This window comes from Solea senegalensis, linkage group LG8 (genome assembly GCF_019176455.1).
Source record: "Solea senegalensis isolate Sse05_10M linkage group LG8, IFAPA_SoseM_1, whole genome shotgun sequence".
NCBI lineage: Eukaryota > Metazoa > Chordata > Actinopteri > Pleuronectiformes > Soleidae > Solea > Solea senegalensis.
In genome coordinates, this window is record NC_058028.1 from 3,902,440 (window position 1) to 3,918,411 (window position 15,972).

At 38.2% G+C, this 15,972-nt stretch overlaps 1 protein-coding gene across 1 annotated transcript in view; it reads left to right on the plus strand.

Annotated features, from left to right (window-relative positions):
• LOC122773522 (neurobeachin-like) overlaps nucleotides 1-15,972 on the plus strand; it is a 232,432-nt gene that overhangs the window by 76,992 nt on the left and 139,468 nt on the right. Inside the window, exons 30-33 of the mRNA XM_044032280.1 lie at nucleotides 3,875-4,029; nucleotides 5,368-5,500; nucleotides 8,017-8,144; nucleotides 14,849-14,910. Of these exons, the coding sequence (XP_043888215.1) occupies nucleotides 3,875-4,029; nucleotides 5,368-5,500; nucleotides 8,017-8,144; nucleotides 14,849-14,910 (478 nt within the window). The remainder of the gene's footprint in view (nucleotides 1-3,874; nucleotides 4,030-5,367; nucleotides 5,501-8,016; nucleotides 8,145-14,848; nucleotides 14,911-15,972) is intronic.

Sequence of the window (15,972 nt, forward strand, 5' to 3'; positions counted from 1 at the left end):
CAATAAACCCGTAAGAATTTGAACATGTTTACAGTAAGCATTTCATGTTATAACTTGATGTGTATCACGTTTTCTACTACAAACTTGCTACAGAGCGCCTTTAAACTTACACAAATGATCTCCACAAAGACGGAGGATCTTCCACATGTGTATTTTTGACGCATCCTAAAAAATATTGAGCCAACAGTGAATCAAAATTCCTCACTTATTTGTGAAAAAAAATAATGGCGTTTTTGAATTCTGCTCTCATGTAAACTGTTGAAATCAACAGGAAAATGTCATATCACCTGTATTTCACAATATCCTGCCCCCTGGTGGTTGAACTCTGTCACTGTGTGAAACCATGTGTCTCGCTTGTTTTATGGGATTACGATTGGCCTTTGTTGTCTGAGGTTATGAGTGCAAAACCCTCAAAGATGTCCCATTGTGCTCATGTCCTGTCGGGAGCCCGGTCGTTGCTTTAATTGGTTTTAATTGAATAAGTGAGAGAAGCTTCTGCGTGTTTACTCCATTTTTGATCTGATCAAATTCACTCTGCTGCACTTTTTTTTTCTCTTACAAACGCTTTCATCTCACCACAGCTGCAGACCACATTCATATTCGCTCCAAAGATTAATCCGCTCGCTTTATTCCCTGCAACTCAATTAAGACAATCCTATTAATAAAATATTTGCGAGATAATCTATGCATGATTCATAAGCTTCGTTCCCCGCTGATGAATTATTCATCTATGAAATAAAGAAAAGAGCGAAAGAAAGAAAAGAAAGAAGGTTCATGTTTTATGAAAGTTACTGTAGAGCCAGTGTAACGTCGCGGGCTGTGCCAGAGGAAGACATGTTGCTGGGGGGGGGGGCGCTGATACATCTGGAACGCGTGATTAAATCCACACCCAGCTCACTTGTGATGTTCTGATGTCTGTCACAGAGGAGAGCAGCACAGAGATGTGCTAAATAAAAGATGCTTGTCATCAGTGTTCTTCAGAACACAGCTGTATCTCTGGAGATATTAATATTTCAAGTTTTTTTTTTTTTTTTTTTAAGTTGTCTGACTCGTGCTTATGCTCCCCGGAGTGATTGAGCTCATTTTGAAATGTGAATTTCCATATGTTTTTTTTTAGTTTTTGGTGTTATATATGCATGCAAGCACGGCAGCAATGGTTTCTCTTAAATAATTTCTAGAGTGTAACATTTTATTCCACTCCTTATATGGACATGTGTGTGTTTAAGTTTTTTCGTCTGTTTTTATGAGTATTTTCAGGGTCTGTTTTTACGAGTTTTTTCCGCGTCTGTTTTTATGAGTATTTTCAGGGTCTGTTTTTACAAGATTTTCCCGGGTCTGTTTTTATGAGATTTTTCAGAGTCTTTTTTGGGGTCTGTTTTATAAGATTTTTTTTTCGGGGTCTTGTTTTTATTAAAAATTACACATTAAAAAAACAGAGTATTTTACTTTGTTTACCATCTATTACTCATAATATTGTGGAAAAAAAACAGCTGCTGACTCACATGGGCTCAGGATAATTTTAGATTTAAGTCGTTTCCATTTGACACGGTTTTGAACAGCTGCATCAAGAAATGTGCTCGAAAACTGTATTCCTGCAAAGAGAAAGTGTTCTATAAATATAATATAATCTACTTTTCCAGGTTTCTCATATGAGTCAAAACCATGTGTATCATATTTGCTAGACACGTTTTTGAGACCTACTGTATGTCTGATCAACACGATCAATTATTACGGCCCAAGCCACTAATGGCAGGCGCCGAAACAGCTCCTGGCACAAATTTGTGCGACAAACCTATTGTTATTGCGCCAGATTATTATCATATCTGTGGCTTTGCGGTCATTTTTTAAGGGGGTTAACGTGCATAAAATCTGTTGAAACTCTCAGTGGAGGTCAGGTCTGACGAAAATGCAATATTGGCATAGTTCCCGGACCTGGGCGTTGCTCAAGGGCTCTATAGGGCCCCCAAGGTGAAAACATAGGCAAAATTGAGTTTCACTGAATTTCCCGAAACTTAATAGGAAGATCTTATAGACCAAGACGAAAAAAATTGTTGACCTTAACCATGGCCTCCACAATTTTTTGTTCAACCTGGTTTATCACATCTTCTCAACAAGTTTCGGGAAATTCAGTGGAACTCGATGCATGCCGAACATACTGTATACGGGCACTTCCTCTCCGTTTCCGTCAAAATTTGCAAAAACACAGAGGGTTGCCGTGGCCCTGCCATTTTGAATCTGCAAAACCTATTGATAACTTTTCATCTTTGATGTGTCTAGTACAAAAATATCAAGTGTCCTACATTCTCTCTCTCTCTCTCTCTCTCTCTCCAGCAAATGTTCATTTATTTTATGAACACAAACGTCGATCAGATTATCCTGGAGTTGTGTGGACATTCAACTGTGAGATAAAACAGTCAAACTCTTCCTATCTGTGTGGTTTTGGTGGATTTGCTTCAAATGACAGCAGACTTTAGCTTGTGACAGAGCCGAGGTCTGGCCTGTATTACCTCGAGTAACTCCGGGGGGATCAGTGGAGACGTTATCTTGCTCACTCGCAAACCCCCAGCGGCCAAATACCAACCTGATAAGGACAAAGCTTTCCTTTTTCTCTTTTCCTGTCAGAGACGCCAAGTTCACAGCATCATCTTTAACCTGCATGCGTTCACTCAGTCTGTGTGTGAACGTGTGAATCCTGTGTGTGTGTGTGTGTGTGTGTGTGTGTGTGCTTTCACTTTCGTCACATGCCTTATTCATGTTTCATTCATGGAAACGCCCGTTCCTCCTTCAGCAGCATGTGATGCTTTCTGCAGTGGTAATAGATTATTTTAGATTACACTAGATTTAACTAGACAAGTTAATTTAGATTGGACTAGTTTAGTTTAGATTACATAGATTAGATTACTTTAGATCAGATATAATACATAATTTTAGATTAGACTGGACTAGTTTAGTTTAGATTAAATAGATTAGAGTACTTTATATTAGACTAGAATAGACATTATATTTTATAAGAATATATTTAGATTAGATACAGTACATCATTTAAGATTACACTAGATGATTTAATTAGACTTAGAGTTCATATATGACAGTTTTAGTTTGGAATAGACTAGTTTAGTTTAAATTACATGGATTAGGTTACTTAAGTTTAGATCAGATATAATACATAATTTTAGATTATACTAGATTAGATTTGATTAGATTAGACTAGTTTATTTTAGATTAGTTTACACACACACATATATATGAAGAGGGAATCACTTTGATGCCCAAATATAAGCCCCCAAAAAATGATTTACTTTATTATAAAAGGTTGATCAGTTACTAATTTATACTGTGGCCTAGGCCATAATATACCTAGGTTATCATCTATCATAGGCTGTTTTTTACCCAAGGTTTATTCTGGACTAGGGCCTGTTACACCTGTGGCCAGATTGGACCTACGGGTGGACTAGTTCTGGCCCACGGGCCGTACGTTTGACACCCCAAGCTTCGATGATCAGCCAAGTATGTTCTGATTCTACCTACCGACTGATGATGTCACAAAAAGAACGTCACACTTTCAAGACGTTACAGGTTTACTTTTATAATGGGCAAAAGTGCAGATTATATATTACAGAAAGTGACATGGTTCAGTCCCATTGAACACGTTCACACGTGTGTGTGTGTGTGTGTGTATCAGCGACGTCTTAACAGATCAGAAAGATTTTTGTCACGTTTGTGTATAATGGTGATAACCATAAACAGGTGAAGTTCTATACAGATCCAGTGGATCAAAATGTAAAAATTCCAGGTCCATGTTTTGCATTTAAAATGTGTTATTTACTATATAAAGCAGTGTGGTCTTACACTGTAAACTGTGTGTGTTCTGTAGGAGTGTGGTGGTGCCTGTGAAGAAAACCTCACCTGGCAGCTCAGCAGTTAACACCTTAAGCAGCAGTGGCACATCTGCGGGTCAGCCGCCGGGCAGCGCCGCCAACGTCTTTGCCGCTGCCGCCGTGACCCCTAAAAGCATGATCAACACCACAGGTTTGTCCTGCACACACGAGTTCTCAGGTGTGTGTGATGTTTCTCCTCAAACAGGGACCAGAGACCACACCAAGTGCAAAGACTTGGTGTGACCACTAGATGGCCCTGTTTACCTTGCTCTCGGTGTCTGCAGCTGCTCTTAACAGCCCGAGCGCCAGGATTTCCTTGTTGATTGATGCGACCAGGTGGAATTAAGCGATTACAGAAGGATGGAGACATCTCGGAAATAAACAGATGACAGAACAAGAAACTTAAAGAAAACAACAGGGCTGATAATGATGAGAATTATCAAAAATAGATCGTATTTATGTACATCTATGCACACAGAGAACAATAACCTATGTAATTTGTGTAAAATCATCTTATAGGACAATATAATCTTACATAATATCATGTAACCCAATATTATGCAGTATAATATCTCAATTTATCTCTATATGAACAGTGAGAATGTGTTTGTTTTCCCGTGTAATAATGACAATAATAGTATGTATGTATGTACCGTATGTGCGTAATCTGATTAACAGCCGAACTGGAACCACAAGGACTATTATTTAAATGTGTCCTCATAAAAAGTGGAAAGAAAGAAAGAAAGAAAGAAAGAAAGCCTCTGTACAGGAATGTGAGAGACATAGCCAAGTCAAAATTGTACTTTTACCTTAAACTGCTCACATGCCCTGGTTCAAACTTCTCACAATGACACATGTAATGAATGATATTTGAGTAAAAAAACATAATTCTGGCTTAAGAGTCAGATTTTTCGTGTCTTTAAAAAAACAAAATACCCGAAATATTTCCTAAACCTGCCATTGGCACCAGTTTGGATGAATATAAAGATTAAGTGCGTGATTTGACACCGTGTTTACTTTAGTTTGACTTTGCTCTGACGGCTGAAAAGTGTCGGGGGAGACGGATCCTGGTTTTTTGCTTGGGTTTTATTTTTCATTATAGCGTCCAAATTTAGTCTCGCGCTTCTCCGGGTTATTTTAGTCTGAGCGCCATTATGTCAATTTTTCAGCTAGATGTGAAAACTAAAACTAAAACTAAAAAAAAAAGTTTTTTAAATCCTAATAGATATTGGAGGCAAAAACAAACTCATTTTGAGGAATTCTCTGTTTAATTTCAGAAAACCAGTTAATATATGACAAGAAAACTTAATAAAACATATAAATCAGGAAGCTGCAGCACAAAACAGACAAAAGTCAAATTAAAATCAAAGGTTTCCACACACTTTTGTGGAATTATACAAAAATGCTAATTGGCATTTTTTGGGTGTAAATTATTGTTGTTCCTGCACCGGTCTTCACACATGCCTCTCTCTGCTGCTCTGTTCTGCAGGACCCGCTGATGCAGCTCCGTCAAACTCCTCCTCCTCATCGTCGTCCAGTTTTGTAAATGGAGCCACCAGTAAAAACCTCCCTGCTGTGCAGACAGTGGCCCCCATGCCTGAGGACACAGTAGAGAACATGAGGTACGGCGGCACCCGCTCCGTTTCACACTCGCCCGTACGTTGTTTTTGCAGAGCTTTATGTTCCAAATACACGTTGTTTTTCTCCCATAAACATCTTTAAACCATCAATAGGTGAGCATTATTATTATTGCAGTGTCCAAATTTTATTTTGACGTTTACGCACGATTTAGCACCTACGGTTTTCCAAATAATCCAGTAATCAGCTTGGTCGCTGTAGTTATTTCTTTTAATTTATTCCGCATTAATTCCCACCGTGGAATTGTTGCGATAAAGTCTTGGAATTGAAACTCTGACAACGTGAGAAATAGTCTTACACACAGTTATTATATAATCATGTTCCAGCTGTTGTATACACTGTTCAACACTCACTCTTTTATATAGTAGCTTATTTTAATTGCACTTACTGTTAATATACTCGGTGAATCTTTTTTAATTGTTGTATCTCTGATTATGAAAGCACTCGCCACTATTTTATTATGTATAATTTTATTCTGCTCAAAGACAGACAAAGACACACACATTAAATGTCATATTTGAACAAAATGTCACATTTTTTAGACTAATTCCTGATGGAAAGTTGCCTGTTTTTTTTTTTGTGACCTTGACCCTTTGCTCTACAGTTGACCCTAATAGTCTGTGACAGATTTTTTCTTTCTCTACGGCTGTTGAAATCTTTTTTTTTTCTTCCTTCCTCTTTGGCTCTTTGGACGTTCTGCCTTGAGTTACAGAGATTCTGTTGCCATGGCAGCAGTAACCGACATCACTTAACGTTAACTGTGAAGTCAATGATAGTCGCATCCCGCCCGCAGACCCTCCCTCCTCGCACCTGACTTACATTTCAGACGAGGATTGGAGCGATAACGCAGCCGGCTGAACAAAGACGTCATCGTTTTCGTCGTTTTCATTTTATGTCAAGTTGCTTTGCTCTGTTTCGTGGTCAAAACTCAAAGTCACTGGTCCATAAAATGCAAGTGAGGGCGGAAAATGTCACTCACTGTTTGTGAGTGACAGTTGGAAACATACCACTAAAGCTACTCAGTGTATTGCCATGGGAAATGGGAACAATTTATAGCAGTTGTTTTCAACACAATAACAATATTGTAAAAGTTTAGAGATAATTTTGTTATAAGGAATAACTAGTAATATCCTACTAATTCCTACTAATTGTTTTATAGTAATCGCCAAATATTATGCTTAAAGTATGGTCATTTATCAGTGGTGATTCAAAACAATGGCCCAAATCACAATAATCAGTTGTGACAAGAGACATTTTTACATAATTCTCTGACTATTTGCAGCCATCTCTGTGACATCTGATATTGTTTTGAATTTGAAAACAAATCATTTCCAAGCAAAGTTTGATAAAATAGCTGGTGTTTGACCAGAAAGGCAGTAGATTATCACAAATAATTAACAATAAACTGTGAAGATTTGCACCAGGCTCAACAGAGAACAATGCCAGATACAAATAAACACTTGTTTTTATTTTTATTTATGGTTTAATGGGAGGCAGATTACACTGCACACTAATACAAAACTAAACCACAGCTTTCCAGCACTCTCTCTCTCTCTGTTATTTCTCTTTCTCAACTCTGCTGTGTTGTGTTCAGTGTCACTGAAGAGAACTCAGCCTTCATTGCTCAGCCCTCCTCATGTTTTCTGTATCTGTATCTGTGCGTGAACACATGCAAAGAGAGCAGCGGCGATAAATACAGCATCTCCGCCTCTATACGGTCTGATTTGTTCGGCCGCACGTCTCCTGCTCACAGTTTCTCTGAGGTGCTTACCAGATAATGAACGTGTATTGAGAGTGGAGATGATAAGGAACTTCCCTCTGCTCAGATAAACAGATAACAGCAGCTAACAACAGAAATCCTCTTTGAATTGTTAAAAAAAACAGTTGTTTTTAACAACATAAAGTCATCTCGTAATGACATTTGAAGTCATAGCAAATAATACTTATCAACCCTGATTGTCGTAGCGCGAGTTCACGTGGATATTCTTAGTCAAAACATGGCTGCCAATATAGGAACAGAAGGAAAAAAACCAGACTTAATACACTTGACAAAAGACTCCCCGAATATAAACTATGCCTGCTTAAGTCTGCAATAATTTAAAAATATGTCACAAACAGGAGTTCACTGTCCCACACCAAAAATAGAGAAAATCAGCGTTTTAGCATGAAGACACAGCAGCTGCTGGACCAAACAAAGGATTTTAATCACTGAAGTCGCAAAATAACACATTTGAACGTATACTGACTGAGGCCGCAGTGCATCAGTAACTCCTGTGTTCATTTTCTCACTGAACTTTGGTGCGGGGAGAGAACTCTTCAGCAAAGACCAACATATGCTTGAGATATCGTCCCTTTAACTACTATTAGCAGTGTACTGTGCAGTGCACACTTAAATAGGAGAATCCCACCCCACTGCTCTTTTTTTTTATGTCTTACCTTTGATGGAAGAATACGTTACCTCTCTCTTTACATCTCTATCCTCCATATATTCTCTTGACAGCATTACGACTAAGCTGGAGCGAGCCTTGGAGAAGGTGGCGCCGCTGCTGAGAGAGATCTTTGTGGACTTTGCACCTTTTCTGTCACGAACGCTGCTGGGGAGCCACGGTCAGGAGTTGCTCATAGAAGGTACTTTAACTTGCATTAAATCAGTCCCAATGAATATTTTTTCAAATATTCTCTTCCTTATCTGTTGTACTCTTGTGATAGCTGTGGACAAAGTTTCTTATATTTAAATTTTGTTTATCTTGTTTGAATTTTTATGGTGTACATACCTAGCTGTGGTGTACATACCTAGCTGTGTAGCCAGCAAGCTAACTAGCAATCAAGATGGCAAAAATAGCTAATTTGCTATTTGGCTAGCCGGCTAGCTAGGAAGCTAGCTGAATAGCTTTCTAGCTAGTGAGCAAAGTCATGTGAAATCTGACCATTTTTATGTTTTATTACTGATATTTTTATGAACAAAGACGTGGTTATATTGGACCACATGTGAAACTATGGAAATGGGATGATTAGAAAGAATGAGGTAGCGTGTGAATACACTGTTTCACAGTCAAAACTCAAAGTCACTGGTCCATAAAATGCAAGTAAAGGTGGAAAATTTCACTCATTGTTTTCCCAAACCTCAAAACATACTCAATTATATATATTTTTGTCCAAAAAAACCCACAGAAAGCTTCTCAGTTTATTACCGTAGAGGAAACAGGAACCAATTCACATTAAAGTAGGTCAAATTATAGGAACTCTTTACAGTACAATAACAATATTGTTAGAGGTTAGAGATAATTTTGTTATAGGGAAGTAATGTCCTACTAATTCACCAAGTATTAGCTTAAAGTATGGTCTTTTATCAGTGGTGATTTACAACAATGGCCCGAATCACAATAATCAGTTGTGACAAGAGACAATTTGGACTATTTACCATATCTGTGACATCTGATATTGTTTTGAATTGGTAAATGATCTATCTAATCCAAGCAATGTTTGGTCAAATAGCTGGTGTTTGAACCAGAATGGCAGTAGATTATCACAAATAATTAACAATAAACTGTGAAGATTTGCACCTGGCTCAACAAAGAACAATACCAGATACAAATATACACTTATTTTTACCTGGAAAAAAAAGTGGTTTAGGTGTTTATTTACGTGTTAATGGAAGGCAGATTACATAACTGAATAGCTATTTAGCTCGTAAGCAAAGTCATGCGGAATCTGACCATTTTTATGATTTATTACTGCTATTTTAATGTAATCTTTTGAAGGAGTCTACTTATGGCATCATCATTTTCAACGTTTTATTCATTTTAAACACTCCTGTCAAAAGTTATTATTTAATCCTATTCCAGTTATGCTAACTGTTTTCCCTCTACATACAAACATACATCATGTATGTTTACATATTATGTACAAAGACCTGGTTATTGGGCCACATGTGAATCTGTGGAAATGGAATGGGGAATAGAAAAAGAAATCAGGTAGAGTTGTCGTGGCAAGTGTGAATATGTCTGTTACCCTTTCAGTCAAAGTCTGTCAGCTGACAAACCAAAGCTGAGCGGAAGAGTGTAAGCTCACAAACAGAGGCGGCAGATGGACAGCTCGGGCCTCGGCACTCTTCAGCAGACGTGTTTAACCCTGTCCTGATGTGTGAAAACTCAACCCTGATGTGGATCGGAGCAGATTTATCAAAGGAAACAAACGCACGTGTTCACTTTCCACGATCCACTTTTTTTTTATTTAACTTTAGCTTTTACACTTGTCCGAATCGTTCAATGAGCAGGTGACTGATTCAAATCTGATTCATTACAATTACTGACAGAACATGTCGGTATTGAAGTAGGAACTATTTAAGATAAGGGAATATAGAATTTCTTAGAAATTGCACTGAACATATGCTGTTACACCATTTCCACTGTGTATAAGTACTTCCTGTTGTATACTTTCTTACATTTTTTTACCCTTATTTATGCCTTTGAAATAACTCCTGATTACTAATTAAGTTTTGCACTCCCTCACTTGTTCTTTGCGCTCCCTGACGAGTTCCAGACGGACGGCGACTCCAAGCCCGTGACGACTTCTGGACAAGTGATGGAGTGCAAAGGACAAGTGTATTTTCAAACAATAAAATACACTATTTTATAATGTAATATTTTTTATATCTTAAAAAGTGTTGTTTGAAAATACAAATCTAATTCCACACAGGGCCCACATTCTAATACGTAATCTACAACAAGTGATGCAGATCTTAATTGGAAATGGTGTTTCTGTGTCCACACAGCTGTGGAAAAACAAGATCTCAGATCGCATCTGTGGGACCAAAAAAAAATAAATCCGCATGAGTCACTTCCGCCTGCTAATTTGAACGTAGCCTCTCTGGTGTTTTTCCTGCCTCTCCCAGGCTCACAGTTGAAATACTGTGCTGTAGAGCAAAGGCACTCCATTTACGCGTAATTACCAGCCATCCATCACTCCATAGATTGCTCGGGGTCAAGCCCTCCTGTGCCCCAAGTGCCCTTTTGCCTCACCATACTCCTTCACCCCACCCACCCCCCTTTTTAGACATGTGGTCACTGCAGCAATTATGTTGACTGCACCCTGAGCTTTTACACTTGCAGTCGGCGGGTGAGGCTTGTGCGTGAACACTGCCGCTGTTGTGATGGCTGCAGCCTGCTTCCCGCTGTTCCCCCGCGTGGCCCGGGCCCGGCCCGACACGTCGCCTCCACAATGCCACATTCACCCCCGCGCCTTCACCCCGGCCCTGTTTACAGGAAGGGGAACTGGCAGGCCATGTTTAAATAGAGTGCATTTAGTTTGTGCACCAGCACAAGGCCAGGGTCAGCCTGGCCACCTGACTCCCGTGTCACTCCGGGGCTGACTTATGGCTCGCCGTGTCACTGCGATAACAAGAGGTCAGCGCTGGCGCTTTTGTGTACAAGAACACGACCACATCCTCTCACAGTATTTACAATACGGACAGTCTCCTCTCATGAAGATGGATGGAGAAAAGAGTGACCACAAGATCCAATCATCCTCCGCTGTAAATAATCTGCGCTGCAGCTTGAGGAACTCTGTGTCCATTAAATGGCTCGCTTTTAAGGACCAGTAAATCACATTCAAACGTTTAAAGTTTGAATTTCTTCACCCATTACAAGACATCTGTTGCTATTAGATGGATTTCTTTTGTTGTTTTCTAGTGTTGGTCAGTGCAATAAAAGACAAATTTGACCTTTAGTCTCAATCAAAACAACAACAAAACACCTAGTTTGGCATCAGGAATGTGCAACAAACCGCAATGAGTAGTCACGATCCGTTAAAATAATAATAATAATAACTAATAAGTAGAACTGAATTTTGCCTTCAAAATGATAGCATACTTACAAGTACGCTTTATCTACTCAAAGCGATATAGGTGTAATAGCTGTCACAATTCATATTTAAAAAGTGGGCCTCCGAAACACACTGTGGTTCAGTGTGAGAACATGTGGCTGAGGATGTGTGGGGGCGAGTGTGTTAGTGAGAGGGAATGTTACCCATGTGTTGGATGGACATAATGTAGGCGTACCCATTCATTTCCTATGGCAGTCATTTTTGACCGGGAACACCATATGTGTGACTAAGTTGAGTAAACCACCCAAATCAGACGTTTCATGATTCCTGATAGATGTCAAGAGGTCGTCAGAGACCAATACCATGAAATTTGTAATATTTATGTTTTTGTAAATGTAGTAAATAAAGATTAGACTTTCTTTCACTTAAATCTCAGATTTTGCAAAACCCCTCAAACATCACAGTACAAAAACTCATTCTGGCTTTAATCCCAGAATTCATAGGAGTAAGAATTAAAGTTATGAGATTAAAGTCAGAATTCAGAGGAAGAAAACTGCAATTTTATGAGATTAAAGTCAGGATACAGAGGAAAAAAACTGCAATTTTATGAGATTAAAGTCAGGATTCAGAAGAAAAAAACTGCAATTGTATGAGATTAAAATCAGCATTCGGGGGAAAAAAAATGCAATTTATGAGATTGAAGTCGGGATTCAGAGGGAAAAAATCCTCAGATTTTATGAGATTAAAGCCAGAATTCAGACGAAAAAAGTCAGGATTCTGTAGAAAAAAAAAAGAATTCTGACTCAAATATCAGAATCCTGAGAAAAACATCAGAATTTTATATTTTTTATTCCCAAACATATATTCAAATGTGGCCCTAATCCTCTTCCGTACAGATTAAACCAAAACCCTGAAAGAAAGTTTGTTAAAAACATGTATTAACATAACACAGACTCTAACAGCTGAAACACATTACCCTGTTTTCACAGTCGATAAGATTCAATAGCTATAAAGTATTAAAGGCTTTTTAACTTATCACCATCTTGAAACGTATTAACAGTTCTGTATTTTCCGACGTGAGCTTACATGTTTGCTCCGTGACACGCGTCTCCTCAGTCCTCATAAAATGTATCCGGAACCAGAACTCCACAAAGCTAAGTTTGGTTTGAACTCCATTGTGTCCGACTTTTTAATGCGTCCAGTGACAGAAATGTCCCAATATAAATGGCGGTTCAGCACTTTAGTCACGTTGCGCGGACTCTGCCGTGTTTTTGTCCAATAATTACCGCCCTCTGTAACCGAAACGTCTCCAACTGTCGCTCCTTGTCTTGTTGACCCTCCTGTTTGTAAATTCGAGATCAAATTCATGGGACGTGTGTATGTAACGCTCAGCATGAATAAATCTGGTATAATACACAATAACACATTCATTATGGTTCCAACTCCGGGTTTAAGAGAATCAGGGTGGTGTTATTGTTCAAATGTAAGGGTCGGTCACACTAAATACAAGACACTTTAAGTTTTGCACACACTCTTTCTGCCTCATATCTTACATGGTGTTAAATATCAGTCACTGTCCATTCACATAGTATGTAACCACTGCATTTGGCTTAACAGGACTTATTTTGTCTTTATTTTATACATAAATACATAAAGTGAAGATAAGAATGGGTCAAATGGGACCCATTTTATAACTTTCATAAAAGAACATTTTTCATCGTATGAGAGTTTAACGTATCATGAAAGAGGCTCCATTTTGGTTAAATTGCCCCCTCAGGGCAACATTCTCTATGACAGATTTAGATTCTCAGAAAAAGACAATGGGCTCCACATGTTATTTAATTAACAACGATGACGCTGAACAAAGTCGAGTAATAAAGCCCGACAGCAGCGTCAGAGGTATGTTCACGCATTCATTCACCGCTGAAACATGAAATGATGAATGAACAGAAGAATGAAATGCTGAGGATGACGATTTTATGGCCTTGTTTCTCTACAACCGTCGGTTTCACGCCGCTGGTTTTGCAGGTCGTAAAATATTGAGTCATTCATTTCAGCGGGTCGTCAAAAGTAGGATTTCTTGTTATCTTTCACTGGTGATTATAACGTAATATCTAATCAAGAAGGTTCTACAGTCATAAAAATGTCAATATTTTTATACTTGAAAGTTATTTTTGTAACTTTGTATTGTATATTTTTTTCTATACTATATACTATACTGAGGGAACCGTTATTGTGATTCCTCTTCGTGTCTGAATTGACGATAAAGTGGACATTTAGTGACAAAAATAAAAGTAATTAGGACGTTTCACCTTTGATGTGTCTATTACAAATAGGCGACTTCCTGTTGAGTTGTCTGTCGTCATACCGTGATACGGTATTACACTAATATGCCACAATTAAGTATAACATTTATTGGTTTGAAAAATACATGGAATCAACAAAATGATATTTAAATTTCATTTTAGCACAAAATATAATTTCATTTGTATAATTTCAGTGTTTCTAATACACGTAAAATATCCTTCATTTAACGTTAAAAAGTCAAAGAAATAAAGCAGGTATTGTCTTAAATGAAAGGTAATAATAAGAGTATTTTACGTTGTGTATTACAGATCATAAACAGTAGATATTTTAATTTTAAAGTGTATTTGCGGTGCGTTGTCTCTCAAATAATACCTATCATAAGCAAAAGGATACAGCCTAAAAATATGTATCATTATATACCATTTATACTTATATCGTGATATATATATATATATATATATCGATATTTAATCATGTTTTTTTAGTCCAGTCATATTATAATGTAAGTCTTTTATTTTAAACACAATTTATATGTGGGCATGTATTAAATTTTTTACTACTTATTTTTAAACTGGATTTTACCAGATTGGTCGCAGATAAAGACTTCATTCTCTCCCCTGATTGACGCCGTGTCACAGCAGCAGCAGCAGCAGCAGCAGCAGCAACAGCAGCAACAGCAGCAGCTGGTGCGGCTCAAACTTCTGCTCCCCTCCAGCCCATAATGAGTCCACAGGAGTCATCGATTTGCACCTTAACGGGTTCTCGCCGAGTGCAGCGGCAGAAGGAGCCGAAAGGAGGCGCAAGGAAGTGGCGGAGTCGCCGCTGTTTCCCCGCAAATGAACTTTTTCGCACCTGTCCCTCGTTTCATTAGAGCGCTGTCTTCATTCTTCTGCTTCTGTGGCTCGGTGTCAGAAGAACGGAGATGAGGGGAGAAGCTGTGAACGTGTGTGTGTGCGTGCGTGTGTGTGTGTGTAGGCAGTGTGTTCACACGTGCATCTGTTCCACACACGTCGACTCCGGCGCAGATGGAAATGAGACTTTTTCTTTTTATGCAGTTTTCTGACAGGCAAATTGGGAGCATTTTATGACGAATACGATATGTGGTAATTTTATCCAGGTGCTTTACAAAATTGTATATAAATGTATGTATATATGTCAGATATAGCCACAGTTACTCATGGTCCATGTGTGTTGGTCTGCAGGTCTCGTGTGCATGAAGTCCAGCACCTCAGTGGTGGAGCTCGTCATGCTGCTTTGCTCTCAGGTGAGTTCCCTCACTTCCTTACTTCCTTCATTATATATATACATATACATATATATATATGTATATATATATGTATATATACACATACATATAAACATATATACAGTACACCTATATATACATGTGTGTATGTACACTTTTTTAAATACATTTTGGATTATTAATAGTTTGACGTTCGACCGTCTAAATCAGGGGTGTCAAACTGGCAGCCCACGGGCCACATGCGACCCTCCAGTGGATCACATGCGGCCCGCCCACCACAGCTGCCAGCAAGGTGATGGACTATAGACAATAAAAGACTAAATATATTTGCTAGTAATATTTTTTTCTAATAGCACTGACATTTAGTTTATTATTATTATTATTAATTAGTAATGATAATGATAAAAATAATAATAACGATAATAATAATAATAATAATAATAATAGTAACTATAACAATAAGTAATAACATATTTTGTTTTAATTACAGTCGTTAATTGCTAATATTCTATATTCTTTCACTGTTTTTATGCATCATAAATGTGTTTTTATTTGTTTTATATCAAAGCAAGCCCTTTTACTTAACTTTTGTCTAAAGTTATATCCCTGATTTTCGTCACTGCAGTGGCTTAAAATGCTCAAATAAAAAAGGCCGCAGCATAGCATTCTGGACTGAACCACACGTACACATGTATAATTTTGTGGGGGGGGGTTCTCAAAGCGCCAGGGGTGAGTTTTGCGTAAAAGTTTCGCCGAAAGAGTAGAAGAAGAAACGAGAACGATATTAACTGTGACTGTGTGTTCTCTTCTTTGTTTTTAAAACCTTTTTCGATGTATAATATTCTCCTATGATGTGTTATATTGACACATTGAGTCTTTTGTGTCAGTTACACACTGAAGAACGTGGATTACGGCGATCTGCTTTTTCTCAAACACACCTGACAGACGCGATAAAAATCGCAGATTCACTCGCTGGATGACTCCTGTCCACAAATCATCACAATTGCCTGATTCTTACTAATGGAAATAATCCAGAAGAAGTCCAGGTGCGGAGACACAAAGTGAACCTGGAGAGAAAGC